Genomic DNA, 17,922 nt, shown 5'->3' with positions numbered 1-17,922 from the left:
GATCATGTGTGATTACTGCCCTCCACTGGTCAAACAGGGGAACTGTTCCTCTTCGCTATTGACATCACCTCACAGTTAACACACCAATAACGAAAAGTTTGATGTAAACGTACTTTACACTTCCACTCTCCTACATTTCAGAGAGAAATGTTGTACTTTTTACTCCACTACATTTTACATTCATCTGTCAGCCTTACGTTATAATTACTTTACTCTCCCTGCACACCCACGCAGCTGTTCTCAACCACTCCAGCTGAACAGGCCTCTAGGCTTCTTTCATTACAAATAATAACTGGGTATGTTTCCCTGGCCCAACAGGTGCAACAACATTAACAAAGTAAATTAAAAAAAAACAAAAAACACTCTCGGTCAAGTGTCTGTTGACTTAAAGGGACAGTTCACCTTACCAGTAGTGCTAATTATTCATCTGGATTGTTTTGGTGTGAGGTGCCGAGTTTTGAAGATATTGGCTGTAGAGATGACTGTCTACTCTGGATTATAATAGAACTAGATGGCTCTCAGCTTGTAAAACTCTACACAGCAGTAGCTTCTGTATGATTATATCTTCACTACTAGTCCAGACAGGTATCGAGTTATAAGGGCACAAAGAGGGTGTGTACTCTGAACTGCCAGTCAGGTGCCAGTCCAACTCTTTACAGGTTGGAGTTGTTTTTTCTACAGGTGAAAATGAATTTTATTCTGACAGACTTGTTTCACCTGTGAGGACCTCACAGGTTCTCACAGTTACATTTGATCCTCAGAGTGAGATTCAGCTCAACCACAAAGGCGTGCTTTCATGGTGACGGGAGGACTCACACCCTCCCTGACGAAAGAAAAGAATCAGTGTTACCTCACTTCATCCAATGCCTTTTCCACACAGACCTGCTGAGGACAGAAGACAACTGTACATGGTCGAAGTTCATGGCTTAAAATCCAGTAAGTGTAGCTCTGATTGGTTGACATGTTTTCTGTTCACGATGATGCCACTGATTGTTTTGCTGCAGTGTTGCTTCAAATGACAACGAAGCGACAAAGGATCAATACAGGCAGGACTTTCATTGGTCTGGAGGAGCAGGCTGTATGATGTTGAGCACTGTTGAGCAGGGATCCGAGTCTGTACTATGGGCTGAAAGCTTACGTCAGTCTTTCTTACTCCACCAAACACACAGCTGAGAAATTCCTCTCACCTGCAGATCTCAATCCTTTAAACGGGCTATGTGTAAGATATGGTCAGAATTTTAGTTTCAAGGTGACTTCCCCCTTTCCGAGTCCCTGACAAACTCCAGTCAGGTTTAACGTCATTCCCTCGCTCTGCGGTTTACTGAGGTAATAAGCTCATTAGCTAATTAGCTAGCTACAGCCAAAGCTACATCAAAATGTATAGTTAGCAACAGTTGTGGGTTACTCGATATGCTGCCCCCTATATTTTGAACTACCTTTGAATTCTGGCAGTGTGCACCTCTTATATACTGATATTGTATGTCGTCAAACCATCAAAAAAGTGCAGGAGTATCTCCTTTCCTTGAAAAGAATGGAAACATGTTTGCTAGCTAGCAACATAAGCTTTAGCTAGTGTTTGCAGTATCAGCTAGCTGGTGTTATAATCAGTTAGTGCGTGAGTTCTCCCAGCTGGTTGTTGTGTTTGTGCAAAGGTGTGGACTCTGCTATGAATCGGTACGAGGACAGAGACGAAGAAGTCCCTCCCTTTAAAACCACTCTGTGTGGGGAATATGACACCCAGACCAAAGCTCGGAGGTGAGATGAGGATCTTTAACCACCCATGACTCTTCCCCATGTCAGAATTCAGCATTCAAATCACTACATTACTCACACTCAGAGCTCTGTGTTTGTCATGTTGAAGCCTAATGCAGCAGCAGAGACCAGGTTCTCCTGGCCCTGGTCCTGGTCCTGATCCTGGTCCTGGACCTGAACACAGCTGTGTGTCCATGAGGAGTGATGCATCTATGGAGCCCCCTCTTGTTTTTAGGAAATCTGCTGATAGAAGGTAAAATTTTTAAGTGAAAAAAAAAACTGAAAGAAAACATCAGTTTTTTTTGTTCATCAATCATGCACATCTATCTGTGCTGATTGTGCTTTAGGATCCACCAGCAGAGTTCAGATTCCACTGGACCTGGACCTGAACACAGCTGTGTTTCCATGAAGAGTGATGCATCAATGGAGCCTCCTCTTGCTTTTAGGCACACTGCTGATGGACGGTAACATTTTCAAACTCTTTTGTCACACCTCTCCACATGGAGAGGGTGCAGACATGGTCTTGTTTAAATATGGAGACAAGAGCACATTTTCAGACTGCTGCTTCTAATTACATTCAAAGTGTCAATCTCAGTTGTTCACACACACAAAAAATGAATTTACCATGCTGTTAAACCATCTATTCATTCATTCATTGTTGAGCTGTTACTCAGAGAGGTTTAATGGTTAATTTTTCCTCCCATTATCTTTAATTTACTCAGTCTACTCCTCTATCCCTGTCTCCAGCCACGTCTCATATCTCTTAAACCAACGCATTACTTAGGAACTCTCAAGACTCTGATCTTTCCACTGGATTCTGTCAGACTTTCGTACCTCAGTCACCTAACTCCCATATCCAACTGCTCACCTGTTCCTCATTCCCCAAATTACAGTATTTGTACAAGCCCAATTCGACCTGTTTTCTGCCAGATCATCAATATTGCTTCGTGCCTTGGCTTTCAAGCTCTGAAATCTGAACCTGGACATGAACCAGATTCAGTTTCTGAGGTCCCAATGCCAAGGTTGCAGGGTCTAAGGACTAAGGATTCTGGAGTGAAGGTGCTGTTGGCTGGATTGAAAGATCCACACTGGAGACTGGACACACTCAGGTATGAAGAGGCTGGACAAGCCGGAATTTTTCTGTCAGCCTGGCTCTGTGGTGCTGTACCAATTTCATCATACTTTCTGCTTTACTTTGAGAGATAAAAGTCATTATGGCACAAGAGATTACTTCTCAGGACCAGAACACAGGAACAAGCGCTGATAAACTCAATGTAGTGTACACTACCTGCACAGCAGCAAACGGCAAACAGCAGAAGGACACATTTAGTGAGGAGTTAATATTGTAGAGCATAAATAAGAGAAAATGATTATTTGATTAGAGAATAACAAAACTCTGTATGCGAGCCAAGCATTGTCAATGGTTACATGCTGAAAGAGGTCTGAACCTCTGGTCTAAACCTCCTCCACTTTTCAGGTTGGAGCCCTGTGGACTGCGATGGTTAACACCGGGCCTGAGGAAGTGTAAGTGTGTTTTTAATTTGACTGATAAAAATAAAGCAGCACACATTCGACCATCTTCAATTTGTAACAGCACTCAGTCCAAAATGTTCTCTCCATCAGATTCCTGTGAACTCACGCTCGACCCAAACACAGTAAACAAAAAGATCAAACTGTCCGACAACAATAGCAAGGTGTCCCATGTGGATGAGGAGCAGTCATATCCTGATCATCCGGACAGATTTGACTGGTGTCAGCTGATGTGTAGAGATGGTCTGACTGGTCGTTGCTACTGGGAGGTTGAGTGGAAAGGAAGACTTCATATAGCTCTTACTTACAGAGGAATTAACAGGAGAGGGAGTGGATATGACTGTCTCTTTGGATGGAATGATCAGTCCTGGTGTCTGACCTGCTCCAAGGGTTGTTACTCTGTCTGTCACAACAATAAAAGAACATCAATCTCCATCTCCTCCTCCTCCTCCTCCTCTTCTTCCTCTTCTTCCTCTTCCATCTCTTGCAGAGTAGCAGTGTATGTGGACTATCCTGCTGGCACCCTATCCTTTTATGGAGTCTCCTCTGACACACTGATCCACCTCCACACCTTCAAGAGCACTTTCACCGAACCTCTTTATCCTGGGTTTGGGTTCTGGTCTGACAGGTCTGGTTCCTCACTGTCTCTGTGTTCCTCGTAGAAGAGAGAAACTCTATCATTGTTCACCTGATAGTTCAGTCTGTACGGGATCACAAACAGAGTGAGCAGTTAACAAAATGCTGCCACCATGTGGTGTAAGTGATACATCATCTGAATAACATTTAGCTTGTTTCACTTTTGTTTTTTGTTTTTTGTTATGCACATGCAACTGAGTTATGTAACACGTTTCACCTGAAGCTCAAAATTTGAGACAGCACACCAGTCATCTAGCTGTGATCATTTATGGAAACTTTTCATACATTACATTGTGTTTCGGTACATTTTCAAATTGGAGTTTTGTGTAAGGTGCAATACAAAATCAACCCAGATCAGTAATAGTGTAAACTTTTGAATACAAGATTTCTTTTTAATAAAATCTCATGTTTGACGGACAGATTTCACTGTGTGACTGACCTCTCCAAGATTACACAGATGTCTTTATGTTGTTTTTTGACCAGAGAAAGACATTGTAGCTCATTCCTCGTGTTTGAGGTATTAATGTGCTTAATTTAACTGTGACACACTCAGGGGAGGAACCTGCTGCTAACTGCAGACTCCGGTGGTTTGTAGCATTCACACACTGTGAACTTCCAACTTCAGGCCACACCCCGTTTACTGATCACAACAGGTCTTTTTACAGGAAAGAAAAACCTGAAGTGAAACACTCCTGTTGGTTTAAAACGATGCAGTGACAAGTTTCTGCCTGAGGCTTCAATAATTACAGTCATATTTCTTTCTGTGTTGTCGACAAAAGTGAGTCACTTGGGTCTGACAGTGGATGCAAGTTGTCAAGCTCTGATCAGGAAGTTTTGACAACATGTCCATTCATTAAACTCAGATCAGAAGTTAAAACTTCCTCTTCTTGTTGAAATACAGTGAAAATGACATTCAGTTGGGAGTTCTAACCACAAACATTTCGACACCCATGTAACATGCAAAAAGTCTTGTTATGACAGTCTGACAGCACAAGCAACAATTAACCCCACATGACATATCTATTCAGCAGCAGCAAACAGCAGATGACAAAAAAATCTCACCACAATGTCCATTTAGTAGTTGCTGAAGAGCTTTCATATCAAGGTCAAGAATTAACTTTTAACCACACATTTTATGCAAACATGGGCTAGTAAATAAATAGTAAATACTGAGCACAAACAATAAATATAGAACACCTGCATTTCTTACACAGATGGCACATTCCTGATGATGATCATCGGATATCATTGAAAGCTCTGGGATGTCTGTAAAATGAACATTGATGTAAGATTGTCCTCATAGTCTTGTAATATATGACTTTATATCACTCAAAATGCTGTGTTTCTATGGCTTTACCATGACATCAGAAATATTGGGAACAATAATTAAGAACTTATGAGTACTTAAATACTAAATGAGTACTAAATGAGTTGTGACTCATGCCCCTCGGCTGCTTGTTCAAGACAGTAGTCAGTGTTTCAACTCACACATATTTATAAACTTATCCTTTTCTAATGATTTCCTAATGATTCATTAATATATTGTTTTATCTTCCAGTCAGTTTTCTAGTAATCTAAATCCAAATCATATCCTATCTGGTGCAAATCCTGTTTGTTTTCTGTGCAATCCAATTTTTCAGTGCCATTATATGTATTTTGAGGTACTATTTTGGTATATTACATCACACTGTGTGTCTTATAATTATGGGTGCAATTATCATGTTCAACTGTCTGCCTTGGTCAAATGTGACAGGTAAATATAGTGTATAGATTCTTTATTTTTATTGATGGTATGAGTAGTATTTGACTTTATATTTCTATTCTTCTGTTTGTCTTGTTTCAGGTTTTTGGTTATCACTGATTCACTGTTGTACGCTGTTGTAACAAGTGAATTTCCACAGAAAGGGTAATGGTAGTCTTATCTTGTTGATCATTATCTGTCGCTGCTGGACTATAACATGACTTTCTGCATGCTTGTGAAAACTTGTTTCTTGAAGCAAACACGCAATGCCCTGTTTCTTAAACGGAGCCGTCCTGCTTTTATAACCCGTATTGAACGGTGGCGTGTGACTCCCAGACTGTACTACAGTCATGCAATCATATGACAAATGGCGAACAGTGTGTCTCATCAACATTCCCAGGAAAGCATTCAGAAAATGAAATGAATGAAATATCATTTAAATATCAAAAGACTGGAAGAAAGGCTTTAATTGTGCAGAAACAAGTAATGGGGGCCGGAGTGGCTGAGACGGAGACGACAATCATCCTATTACAAGACACTGTACCATCACAATGATTATGAAGCTGTAAAAAAAGTTACATAATGTAGCTTTAAAATGAGATTTTATTGGTTTGAGCAGAACGTGACTGAAAACAGGTGGGTCCACCTGTGGAGCTGTCAGGGTTCAAACGAGTTAAAGCAGTCAGTCTGTATAAATAACTATTGATTCAACCTTTCTGTGTGCTTGATCTCTCGCATGACATCTGAGCTTGCTTGTGCACCTTTCTCTCTCTCTCTCTCTCTCTCTCTCTCTCTCTCTCTCTCTATCTCTCTCTCTTTGCCCTCCACCTTCTGCTCCCTCAGACCGCAGGCTGCACCACAAGCGGGTCACGGGCACAAATGTTCGCAGCCCCTGGAAGCATGAATAAAACAGGTGCGCGTTAATAATTCAGCCTGCAGCCTGTTGTTCCTTAACCGTGTGTCGTCATCGGGACGGTAGTTGCGGAAGTGGCCTGCGCTGTTTCGCAGAGAGGATGAGACCTGCCTGGAGACGACGACGCGGGGACAGGAGGTGTGAGCTGTCGGGTAGAAATGGACGATCCTGAGACCTGATCAGCTGATAGCGTCAAACGCTCTCTGTAAGCACACGTCTCTGGCCCGTGTCGGGGGTCCCGTACAGACCGGACTGCACCCAGGGGAGCTGTGTTGGAGGTATGGGCGTGTTACAGTCCGTACCTGGTCACCCAGAGTACGCTGATCTGGCGGAGAAGACCGGCTGTGAGTAGTCGTCTTATTATCATTGGTTGCATTGACGTGAGACCCCTTGTGGTTTTCACAATCAGTGAGACACGTAGGAGGTGAGACAACATGAGCTCAAGCTGCACCGGAGACATGAGATAAACTCGAGTCTCCTCAGTTCCGACCACTGACACGCCGTGTCTGACGTGTCTCAAGCAAATAGATGAGTAATATTCCCCATCAGTGTATATTTACACACGGCCAGCGTCTTTCATGTCTCCTTGGTGCAGCAGTGGTGAATAATTTACAGTGCAAGTTAATGGTAACTTTACCCAGTTGACAGATTGGGGTGTGCAGTTAATAATAGATCAGACTGAAAGCTTTGACAAAACAAGATAACGCGAACAGATGCATGCCTCTCCTTTCCTATATGCCTCAATAGCCTCTTATTAACAGGTGATAGTGGCAAGGTGAGACAACAAGTGATTTACATGTAATATGAATATCCAAATCTGCCATCTGAGTAAAACCCGCAAAGGCCGGTCACTATCAGACTGTCAACTCACAGCTCATTCACCCAAATGAGGGGATCATAAATGCCTTAATTGTGTTTCTGAAGAGGTCTTTTTTTTGTCTTACTGTTTTTGGAGGAAATTAAAGGATAAGTTCACCTGAAAATTAAAATCCAGGCACGATCTGCTAGACGATCATGCATACGGAAAGTCGGGTGAAGTTTTCGCAGTCCACAAATCATTTCCGGAGCTTCACGGCAAAACAGCGTTGCAGAATTCTTAAAACAACTGAACTAAGCGCCCATCCCCCACACCAAAGAAAATAACCTCCCAAATCAGTTTGATAGGATGTTATTCACACCCTCAGTGCACGGTCAAGCTTTTGCACCCACTCCAGACAGGGTGTATGGTGACATTTTGTGCTTAGCAGCTACAGTGAAGGTTTTGGCTTATAAAAGGTTGTAAACAACGTCTGCTCAGATCTAACGGGGAGCCCAGCCCGTCCAGAGACTTGGATAAAGCTGGATGAGCTGCAAGGAGCCATTTTTGTTAGTTTTTATGCTTTCAAACACATCCCCGTCTACTGCAGTTGTTTACGAGAATGCTTCAAAGCTGTTTTGCCGTGAAGCCCCAGAAATGGTTTGCGGAACGCGAAACTTTCTGTCAGCATGGTTTTGAGAGGATAATGAGTAAATGTTCTCTTTTTTTTGGGTAATCGTATCCTTTAAATTTATACATGCATGAGAATTAACTTCAGTCCACACTTCTGTTTTCAGTTTCATTTGAACAGATCAGCGTCCTGCATAAAAGATTCAAGCAGTTGAGCCACAATGAGCAAACTCTGCGGTAAGTTAGATTTTCATGATTTCACACATAGAGATTGGTTTTAAGTGTTTTTTTTTTTTCTTTCCGTGCCACATTCAGGTTTCTGTTCTGCTATTGCAGAGCTCGAAAGTGCAACTATTTTGGTTGCACATGTGTCCAAAAATCTGTCAAGTGCGACTTAACATTTTGAGTGGTCGCACCTGTATTGTGCAGGAGAGATACATGAAGTCAGCGATGCTAGCCTGCTAGGCTTACTGAGCTACTACAGCTAGCAGCAGCTAGCAGATAAGCTGCCACACATTTATGTGGATTACAAATTTGATGAATGTCCATCTCTTACATATTGAAAGCCTGAAATGGCACCTATTTTTCATTTTACTATCAAGAGAAAAGAAAAAATACTCTGATCACAAGCAATGAATGTGAGAACAGCACATACATCGTTGTTCACAGTGGAGCCCAAACGTTCAACTGTAGGAACCTGAAGAAAAACATGTTGTTGACTGGAAGGGGATTTAAAAACAAAGACTACAAAAGAAGTTAGCGCCAATAGTTTTCTTTTGAACTGAGAACCTGCTGGACAGGCTTTACGTCGGCACATATGGCTGACAACTTGCAGTTGTATGTTATTGTGCACACCGAGTGCCACTCCTTTAAAATCCCTCTTTTCACTCGTCAGGAGAGATCACTTCAACGAGATCCCAGATCTGTCATGCAATCCCATCCGCTCGCAGATCATAGAGGCCTTCTTTGACCAAAGGTACAGTCACTGTAGTTTTTGAACAAAAGCAACATGGAGTGGAATATAATGTAAGAAATTCCTTTCTTTTTTTCCTCTGAAGAAACTTTCATCAGAATAGCGAGGGGAAGGTTCAGGAGATTGGCTTCGAGGAGTTCCTGGTGGTCATGTCCCATTTCAGGCCTCCGTCGCTGCACATGACAGATGATCAGCGTGAGAGTGTCAGGAAGGAGAAACTGAGATGTGTGTCTTAAACAAATCACATGATCGCATGCTCAACATAATCTGCGCCTGACACGCGGCTCTTGGTTAAACTGGTGGTCTGTGTTTTGTCTCTGCTCTCAGTTCTGTTCAACATGCATGACACGGACAACGATGGGACGATAACCCTGGAGGAATACAGACACGTAAGCTTCAGCTAGCTTCTGTGGACCAAACATGCAGTTTTAAAGCTTTGTAGTGAATTTAAGTTGTCATATGACCAGTGAAGATTACAACAATCTCCCCTCACCGTCTGCATAAATCACCGTGAGATTATCATGTGGGTTCGACTGCTATCAGTGTCTGTTTTTATCAACACAGTTTGATCATTGTCAGCTGAGTTGTGAAGGTGATTGAAGACACAGGTTCTCTCACACCGTATTTACACCTGGTATTAAAATGGGTTCTTTAATCTGTTTATTATCCACTTACCCGAATAATAAACAATTTGATCTTGCCTTTGCGTTAACATCTGGTAATTTTAAGTGAGTCCTCGTTATCCTCATTTAGATCAGATCTCTGTCCTCCAGAGCAAAACCTGTGAAAGAACAATTTGAGGACGCCCCAGACTCCATTAAAAAAAATCACAAATTTGTGAGTTGTTGAGTTAGGGGAAACTTTATGGACATTCTGAAAAGCTGTTTATGACAAATCCTTAATTGTGTTTCCCTTCTTTTGAATACGGCATATGTAATACATTGAGTATTTCCAGCAGTGGAGTGAAGGCTACTCTGTAACTAAATAAATCATACTTGTTAAGATTATCAGATTAGCTGCACTGAAGAGTCTAATGTTCACCTTTGCACACATGTTTCTAACTGTATTAAATTCATTTCACACCCATATTGCTTTAATTTTTCCACAGTTTCTGTCAAATAGCTCACTTTTTGCCACTTTCCAGAAAAGACATTGAATGAGTAATTAGATGCGTGTCTCTCTCGGTCGTCAGATTGTGAACCTGACTGAGATCAGAACACAGTGTGAGACAGACTACCTCCAGATGTGGTCACACAGATCCGATCTCATTGCACTGACAACACATAAACACCTCGTTTCCAAGCAGTTTTTGTTTTCTGCCAGTAATAGGTGGGTAGGTAGGTACACCCCATTTCTTTAGAGATGGATAGGAACGCCACCACTAGCATGAAAGAGAAGCTAGTTTTCAATATTGTAGCGTTGCTCTCATGCACTCTATAGGTTACACAGCTAGCATGCTACCAATGTTTGCTCAAAAAAAAAAAAAAAAATGTGTGTGTGTGTGTGTGTGTGTGTGTATTGCATCAGTGGGTTAGCCAGTTCATTTATGGGAACTTCCTGATTCATAATTCTGTCTGCTACCATTGAAGAATTTCAACATATTGAGGCGTATTCCAGACAGAAATAAGCGGAGGGAGGAGAAGTTTTCTCAAGCGCATCGGAGATCATGGATTTCTCATAGGAATTATTGAACTTCTAGTTGTCTTGCACACTCGCGCAGAGATGTGGACACGAGACATTACGCCTTGCATTACTGTGCATTTTGTCTTTACCAGATAACGTGTCTGTGTACAGATAGCATTTTAATACCAGGTGTAAATGAGGTCTAAGAGCCAGCTGCCTCCTTGCCGCATACTTAATTGGTTACTAATAAAGAAAGGGAGAAAGAGGTCTTGAAGTCACTGTAGTACATTTCTATTCTAGTCTGTTGTATTCACATCTGTGCAGGTGGTGGAGGAGCTGTTATCTCACAGCGGGGCGCTGGGAAGGGAAACAGCCAAAAGCATTGCTGATGCAGCCATGTTGGAGGTGGCCAGTATTTCAATGGGTCACATGGTATGTATGCTGAAAAATTCCAACTTTACATCACATTGCACTGTTTATGTGCATAAGTTCAGTAACTTCACTTTTGCACGCACAGGAACCGGACGAATTCTACGAGGGGATCACATTTGAGCATTTCCTCAAGGTTGGTACGCTGAACACACAAACAATAATGTACCGTATATGTTGTCTTAAATAATATTCTTACTTGATTGTCATACATTGGAAGTGTATTCAGATATGTGACTATAATTCAGATGGATCGTATTGAATGAAACAGGATTTTTCGAGGACAATGGCTCGATCAGCAATACACATTTTAGATCATGCAAAACTCTCTTTCCTTTAGTTGCTGAGCACCTTTGAAATTGAATCAAGAATGAACATTCGCTTTTTGAATATGGACACACCGACCCTGTGTAAGTGAGGCTGGGACAATAAACTGTGCGCCAACTCTGGAAAAACCCTGAGGACGCATAATCACGGTTTCACTATAACCAACAATCGCTTGTTTTCTACACCGGTTTGACGCTTGCATCGAATATATGCCTTACATATGATTGAATAACTATGCAAATACAAAGTAAATATGTATACTGCGGCTGTTAGGGAGTAGTTAATTTGATTGTAAGCAATAATATGAAATAAGCAGTCAAATAACAAAATCAGCCTGTTAGTAGCTCAACAAAGCAATAATCAAATATCCATGTCTGGAGTGGCAGACGGTATGACTATGCATGCAAATATGGTTGCCAGAAGAAACTAACTTCAGACAATATTAATGCCATAAATTAATAACTATCAATAATCAGGGACATAAAGTTTGTCTTTAAATAAATCTAGATGTGTCTTATAGTAGTAACGCAGTGCTTTTATCCGTGTTACAAATACAGCACTTGGTGCATGCTCTGCACACTGTGTTTGCACAATAAAGGAAACAGATCTGCCTTTTGGTTCATGATGTGTGTTTATGATAAAAAGGAAATGGGTGTGCCGTCATGCAGGATTAAATGTTTGAAGGCAGCATCTGATTACTCCTTATCAAGGAAGAGGAGGAGACAGAAGTCACACGATTTTTTTAGTCAGATCTGTGTTATCTCTGTTCGGTTTCGCCTTAGAATGTCACAACCTTTTTAATAACACACACATATATTGTTATTAGTCAAGGAGATTTTTAAAAAGTTTAGTTAATGTTAATAAAACACCATGTGGATGATGTGGACTTCTTCTCCTATAGAGAGTGAATGACTCATAGAAACCGTTGTTATTCGTCTGCACCGTGGTATATAATCTTGTTTATCTCATGTATTTATTTATATATGTATAACTTCTCTTTTCATGCAAAGACGTCACAATGCAAGTTTTGTTGGGGGTTATAGAAACTGATTTTCAGTGCACACTGTTTTGGAAATTGCTGAATTATGGCATGAGTCTTATAGCCGTCAGTGCATCATACAATCCCTAGAAACTGTCATGCTACAGTTACAACCACAGACCCTCTGTACGCCAACATATCATGCCACAAAACATTGTAATTACTTTAAATCAGACCTTTAGAGAGAGATAATCTTTTGGTGGGATGTTGATGGGAAGTACACACAGTGGGAAAACTAGCCATGTAAAAATTAATGCAAGTGGATAATAAACAGGAAGTCATAAGCGAGCAGGTGTGTGTTTACAATGTCAATCATATGCAATGACCACAACATCCTTAGTCTGATTCTGGCTGACCTATGTTGTCATCCTGTCGTTCGCACCATGTTTCCTGCCAGCTCATTCTGCCATCATTAACAACTGATAGGCTGAAATAGCTAGTTTCCTTTTAAGGCATTTATTATGTCTGTTGCTTTATTTCCTGTGAATGCCAGGTGAGAGACTGTTTAAACTGTCCCATTGCTGCAGGTCAAGGTGCAAGTGAGTGGAAATGGGGGCTTTAAAGGGACAGTTCACCCCAAAATCAAAAATTATTATATTTTTAACGTGGATCCAAACCGTCACCAAATGACATCGCAGCCACCAGGGGAGCTTACAAGATGGGTCGCCAAATATACTTTGGCCGGCCTTTCATATACCTGGGCAGACCATCTAAGTAAAGTGTATGTGTGGGAGACACTGAACGTACCCATCAGCACTTCTTCTGATGCACTTTGACTTCATGTATTCAATAATAGGTATATACTGCCCTCCACAGGTCAAACTGTGCAAAGCATGTTGAATGATAATCCCATGTCATTTCTGTAGCAGGTAGTTCAGATCCTGAAAAATGTGTGATGTGCTTTTCATGGCTGAATGATCAGATTTGTCACTTTAACAGTTTTGTCATTGAATCATTTCAAGGCTGTTACTTTGTAAAGCTTTCCATGTTTTGCAATTAAATGTGATATATGCAATCGTGGGTCTGGTTTCTTATTAGCTGTAGTTGTGTTTGTTGATAGATGATATTATTGCATATTGAATTGGCCCTCTTTCTTTATGTATGAGGAGAAATGTTACTCCAAATGTGCAACATGTGCCATCATATAACAGCAGGGTAATGAGTGTTTTCCATGTATATAAATCCTTTAAAGTTCCTTTAAAATAGTTTCTGTGGATAGAAAAGATTATAATGTGGGAGATCTCATTATGAAGCTTTTACTCAGGATGACATTGTCGGCCTGTAGGTCGTCTAGACTGAAGTGTTTTGACTATTGAATGGATTGCCATGAAATCCATCACATATATTAAAGCTCCTTAAAGGACAAAATGTAGTCTGCATCACTGATCCTCAGAATTTTTCTGTAGTGCTACCATAAGGATGGCAATTTTGTTTTTACAACATTTCTCAACAATTATTGACTGGATTTCAATAAAATTTGGCACATACATTAATGTCCCCTTAGAACCCCCTTTAACCAATCACAGTCGTATTGGGTGGCACTAAGCGCAGGATGCAGTGACAGGGTTCCTGCAAAATAATGTTGAGGGTTCGTTCTTTGAAATTGGCTGAATCCCTGTGAATGAAAGGGTAAGAGCTGCTAGTTTGTTTCTGCTCATGAATTAGCAGCCAGGTCAGGGTGAACATCAGCGTGTAGGCTGCTAGCTTGGAGGCTGTCGTTTCTTGTAGTGACGCAGACTTGACACTAACAGCGGAAGCGAGGAGAAATGCGTGAAAAAGCCGCCCAATGGCAGGAAGATGACCACCGTCTACATCTGGTGAGTCAGACTATTGAATGAGTTACCGCTGTCATCAGGTCGCGCCTTCACACTTTGTTTTTTGGCCAAATGCCTAGAAAACCAACCACACCCCCGACAAGTTCTGTTGTACCTCGCGTTTAATGCTAGTTAGCACATGATAGCATGCTAACACGCTGAACTAAGATGGTGAACACCGCCAACTGTTGGTGTGTTAGCTTTGTCCCCTTTTACCATACGAGCATGCTGTTGGATAATTGTAGACTTATTGTCCTGATGTTACTCACCTTTAAATGACAATGTGGGAACAATGTGCTGCTTGACAACCATTAGCTTATTTGTCCTTTACCCTGCCAGCACCCAACAGAAAAACAGTATTTTCTTACCTATTGACCTTAAACATAAGTTTGACAAAATATATTCGGTGTATTGCAGTTGTGCGGCAGTTGACATGCTTTTGGAGCGATGTGCTGAAGACTGACAAAAGCTCAGCCAGTGGTTACAGCAACTACAACAGGCTCTGTCCACTTTTGTTGTGGGTATGCATGTTCTTCCCTGTGTTGGTGTCGAAATACTGCAAGTTTTCCATGAACTGGCAATAAAAATCTTTAAAGTTTGGTGTATTAGAGTGAGTGTGTCCATGGTGTCTGCGTTATCTCTGCAAGGTCTTGTAAAGCATGAGTGGGTAGTTCACACCCACCATGTTTTACTTTGTATGATGTGCTCCATAGATAAAGATTATTCGTCTTCTTCTTCTGTTCTTCTGAAGAAGAGTGCCTGTTGCCCGGAGGTACCCTCTGTCTTAGTGCTTTAAATAAAGCCGAGTTATAACAGGGAACTTGATTCATGACCTAGAGTGAATCCCCCATCTGCTTCCAGTTCCCCGAAAGCTTGTGATCAGAATAAAGTTTAGATAAGCATTACTTCATTCACACAACAATATTTGGTTTTTATGTTATTTCTATGTATAAAACGATGACAAGTGTGCATGCAGTGTCTGTTATTCATCCATTGCTTTTTTTTTTTTTAAAAAGGGGGTTTTCTCCAGATTTAACATCGCCCATCTTTCACACACTTGCATCCTCATCTATGAGGATGCAAGTGTGCAAACACACACATACAGTTATCTGACCCACACACACCCACACCTTGTGACTGGCCAGACAGCCCGCCAGTTTCATGAAATCTTTCCTATCTGATGCAGCCTTGTGTTGAACACATGCGTCATTCTGAGCTGATATCACACAGTCAGCGTCTCAGCAGCTTCCTGATTTTTCTTTTAACTCCTCTCGATGGACTGAATCGGTGCAGAACACAGCACATGATGCTTCGGGCTGGAATTATACTACTTCTCCTGTTGTTTTACACTTTAAGGAAATAAAAAATCGTTGTTCTTTGTGTAGAAACAGATACATTGTCACTCAAATGGAGTCCAGATAATAAGTGGAAACATGCACTGCAGGACTTTTTTGAGTCTTTTTTTTTCAGACACTCACAAAAAAATGAACGGTCATGACAATATAGAGCTGCAAAATATCTTTTAATAATTCTGTATACAGCAAATAACTTTACATCAGCAAAAGAGAACCTTACATTACATATCAGACAAATTAAATATAAGTGACTTGCAATCAATACCTTCACACTCTTGATCTTTTAACAGCACTCCACTCATCAGAAACATACAAGAAAATAAATATTAAATACCATAAATAGGCTTCATTACACTGATGTACCAGTCACCCTCATATTCACTTATCTTTTTAAGTCTTTATCAACCCACTGAGTTTAAAGCAGACTGTCTAAGGCCAGCCTTAGGTCATCCTCACAAGAAGAGTGTGTTTATTTGTATCCTCCTCCTGCACACTTTGTTTTTTAGAGTCCTAAGCTCTCTGGAAACATTTGCCAAGAGCTCCTTGTAGGTCTTAAGCACCACACAGCCGTAGACCTTCTGCTGGAAGACGTTCTGAGGTGGAGGTAGTGTTGTCGGCCCCCCCGCCGGCTCCGGCACCGGCAGGTTTGGGAAGAGGCTCTGATAAAGGCTGTTTATGAGAGTGGCCAGGCTCTTGCTGCGAGTGCTGACGGTGATGAGCTCGGCCAGCAGCGGGCTTGTGGGCGACTGTAAGTCTGTCTGCTGCTCGTACACCCGTTTGAAATGCGGGAAGAAGGCTTGGAGATGGATGGAGATGCTCGCCAGCCTCTCTGAGGGCTCCAGGCCGGAGATGTTGGGGTCGGGGACGTCGGCGACTGTCACCTTGCAGAAGAGCTCTGCCATTTCTCCTTGGGAGGCTTTCTGTTGAAGGAAATGGAAGAATAAGATATAATCAGGCCACGCATCTTAAAAGGAAAAATCAATAAACATCAATGTAGGGCCAGGGGTTCTGGCCTTAAAGGGTGACTACACCAATGTTACATGTCTTGGGGAGAGATATCAATTATTTTATTCCACTCATTCTTCTTCTTTTTTCTAAATTTGATGCCTATGTTAACCACAATGCAACTTTACCACTGAGTGACATCATCAGTAATGTGGACATACTGACCAAGCAGGTAAAGGTATTAGTCTGTTCAACAAGGAGAACAGTCTGGTAAGTTTAGAATATCGCATTACTTTACTTTAATGTCGCCTTTAAAAACCAGGAAAGGACAAATACCTAAATCACCCAATGTACAATTTAAGATGATACATATGCTTTTGTCATGATAACAATACAATACAGATATATTGGTCAGCCCTATCTGAAAAGTTGTCATATTATGTTTTAAGGTGGAGTACTGGGTTCAACACAGAAAAAACAAGATGCAGCAGATTCTGGTGTCTGCACTCACATATGTTTTGATTAGGTCGACAGATTCCTTCTGTACGAGTCTGGTCAGCTTCAAAGTCTGCTGCAGAGAATTCCCACACTCCTGGTTTCTGCTTGCTGCCACAGTTCTCGTTGAATCAACAGCCATAACCAGCAGGAGAGAGAGTAATGCTGAGGGGAGAAAGGAACTGGTCAGTTAAGGTTATCCTACATCCCAGCCGCGAGGGGAACTTCTAACTTACGAAGCCACAAGTGGAAGGCAGGAGGGCTAAAAATAGATTCCAAACATTTAGCAGGAAAAAGCAACTCTAGAAGTCGAGACATATTGTAAAAATCATATGCTTACATGCCAACAAACATTGCCAGTTCCTTTAAAGATTGGCCAGATTCTCCAAAAACAGTTCAAAAACAATTTTACTTCATTAGTTCAGGCAAGAAATACACTGTGATCAAGCAGTAAAACTGAATCTGAAACTTCAGACAGTCAGTTTTAGGCAGCTGAAGGCAGCAATAAGGCATCAAAAATAACCACAACCGCACGCACAAAAGAGAAGCAAGAAAAGGTGCAATTGTGCTCAACAGCTTTTCTACACTTTCGACAGAGAAGGAGATGTAAAAAAAAAAGAAACATACCTGCTGCTGCCTCCATCAACTGTTGAAAATGCATACTCTTCACATGACCATTCATTCTCCTCTCGGTATCACAGGCAAATTGCGAGGACTCGTCATAATCACACTGCTTTTCAAACTTTTTTAAAAGACAGAAACCACACATTTGTCATAGGAGGAAATGACGTGCACCTTGTGAGGCAACCAAATTTCCCAGAATTTCCTCCTTTTTTTTTTTTTTTTTTCACATGTGCATTTTTTTTTTTCTTTTTTGTGGGCAGTGTCCCTACATGTCTATTCACAGAGCAGACATGTTGGGGC

At 41.4% G+C, this 17,922-nt stretch overlaps 3 protein-coding genes and 1 long non-coding RNA gene across 5 annotated transcripts; 3 read left to right on the top strand and 1 right to left on the bottom strand.

Moving 5' to 3' along the window:
* Window positions 1-797: 797 nt before the first annotated feature.
* On the top strand, window positions 798-4,326 carry LOC119030177 (stonustoxin subunit beta-like). 2 transcript variants are annotated; one of them, XM_037117568.1, is made up of 7 exons: window positions 798-936; window positions 1,653-1,755; window positions 1,862-2,005; window positions 2,100-2,216; window positions 2,717-2,861; window positions 3,230-3,276; window positions 3,376-4,326. In XM_037117568.1, the coding sequence occupies exons 1-5, from the start codon at window positions 864-866 to the stop codon at window positions 2,727-2,729; spliced, it is 450 nt and encodes a 149-aa protein (XP_036973463.1). In that variant the 5' UTR covers window positions 798-863; the 3' UTR covers window positions 2,730-2,861; window positions 3,230-3,276; window positions 3,376-4,326. The 2 variants fall into 2 exon arrangements, with proteins under 2 accessions (XP_036973463.1, XP_036973462.1); XM_037117567.1 differs by lacking the exon at window positions 798-936 and having other exon boundaries at window positions 1,039-1,755.
* A 2,170-nt stretch (window positions 4,327-6,496) lies between these two features.
* On the top strand, window positions 6,497-13,404 carry tescb (tescalcin b). The gene is made up of 8 exons (XM_037118226.1): window positions 6,497-6,916; window positions 8,166-8,235; window positions 8,894-8,974; window positions 9,057-9,196; window positions 9,299-9,360; window positions 10,919-11,026; window positions 11,112-11,159; window positions 11,364-13,404. The coding sequence occupies exons 1-8, from the start codon at window positions 6,853-6,855 to the stop codon at window positions 11,439-11,441; spliced, it is 651 nt and encodes a 216-aa protein (XP_036974121.1). The 5' UTR covers window positions 6,497-6,852; the 3' UTR covers window positions 11,442-13,404.
* Window positions 13,405-13,995: 591 nt separating this feature from the next.
* Window positions 13,996-14,808, top strand: LOC119030358. The gene is made up of 2 exons (XR_005078244.1): window positions 13,996-14,206; window positions 14,621-14,808. It is a non-coding gene; the product is annotated as an uncharacterized LOC119030358 (long non-coding RNA).
* An 898-nt stretch (window positions 14,809-15,706) lies between these two features.
* m17 (IL-6 subfamily cytokine M17) lies at window positions 15,707-17,770 on the bottom strand. Its single transcript, XM_037117476.1, has 3 exons — window positions 17,626-17,770; window positions 17,015-17,163; window positions 15,707-16,478 (listed from the first exon to the last, which is right to left on the bottom strand). The coding sequence occupies exons 1-3, from the start codon at window positions 17,765-17,767 to the stop codon at window positions 16,011-16,013; spliced, it is 759 nt and encodes a 252-aa protein (XP_036973371.1). The 5' UTR covers window positions 17,768-17,770; the 3' UTR covers window positions 15,707-16,010.
* Between the last annotated feature and the right edge of the window lie 152 nt (window positions 17,771-17,922).

The sequence above is a fragment of the Acanthopagrus latus genome, chromosome 12 (genome assembly GCF_904848185.1).
Source record: "Acanthopagrus latus isolate v.2019 chromosome 12, fAcaLat1.1, whole genome shotgun sequence".
Classification (NCBI taxonomy): Eukaryota; Metazoa; Chordata; class Actinopteri; order Spariformes; family Sparidae; genus Acanthopagrus; species Acanthopagrus latus.
The sequence above is the reverse complement of the archived record's forward strand: the minus strand, read 5'-3'. Positions and strand labels throughout refer to the sequence as shown.

Bases quoted from the DNA above. Each gene is read 5' to 3' on its own strand.
- LOC119030177 (XM_037117567.1), top strand. From the start codon at position 2,168: ATGCATCAATGGAGCCTCCTCTTGCTTTTAGGCACACTGCTGATGGAC. The intron at 2,217-2,716 runs GTAACATTTTCA...TTGGCTTTCAAG, and splicing joins AGGCACACTGCTGATGGACG to CTCTGAAATCTGAACCTGGA. The intron at 2,862-3,229 runs GTATGAAGAGGC...TCCACTTTTCAG, and splicing joins TGGAGACTGGACACACTCAG to GTTGGAGCCCTGTGGACTGC.
- tescb (XM_037118226.1), top strand. From the start codon at position 6,853: ATGGGCGTGTTACAGTCCGTACCTGGTCACCCAGAGTACGCTGATCTG. The intron at 6,917-8,165 runs GTGAGTAGTCGT...TTCTGTTTTCAG, and splicing joins TCTGGCGGAGAAGACCGGCT to TTTCATTTGAACAGATCAGC. The intron at 11,027-11,111 runs GTATGTATGCTG...TTGCACGCACAG, and splicing joins GTATTTCAATGGGTCACATG to GAACCGGACGAATTCTACGA.
- m17 (XM_037117476.1), bottom strand. From the start codon at position 17,767: ATGTGTGGTTTCTGTCTTTTAAAAAAGTTTGAAAAGCAGTGTGATTAT. The intron at 17,164-17,625 runs GTATGTTTCTTT...TTCTCCCCTCAG, and splicing joins GTTGATGGAGGCAGCAGCAG to CATTACTCTCTCTCCTGCTG. The intron at 16,479-17,014 runs GTGAGTGCAGAC...TTCCTTCAACAG, and splicing joins TCGACCTAATCAAAACATAT to AAAGCCTCCCAAGGAGAAAT.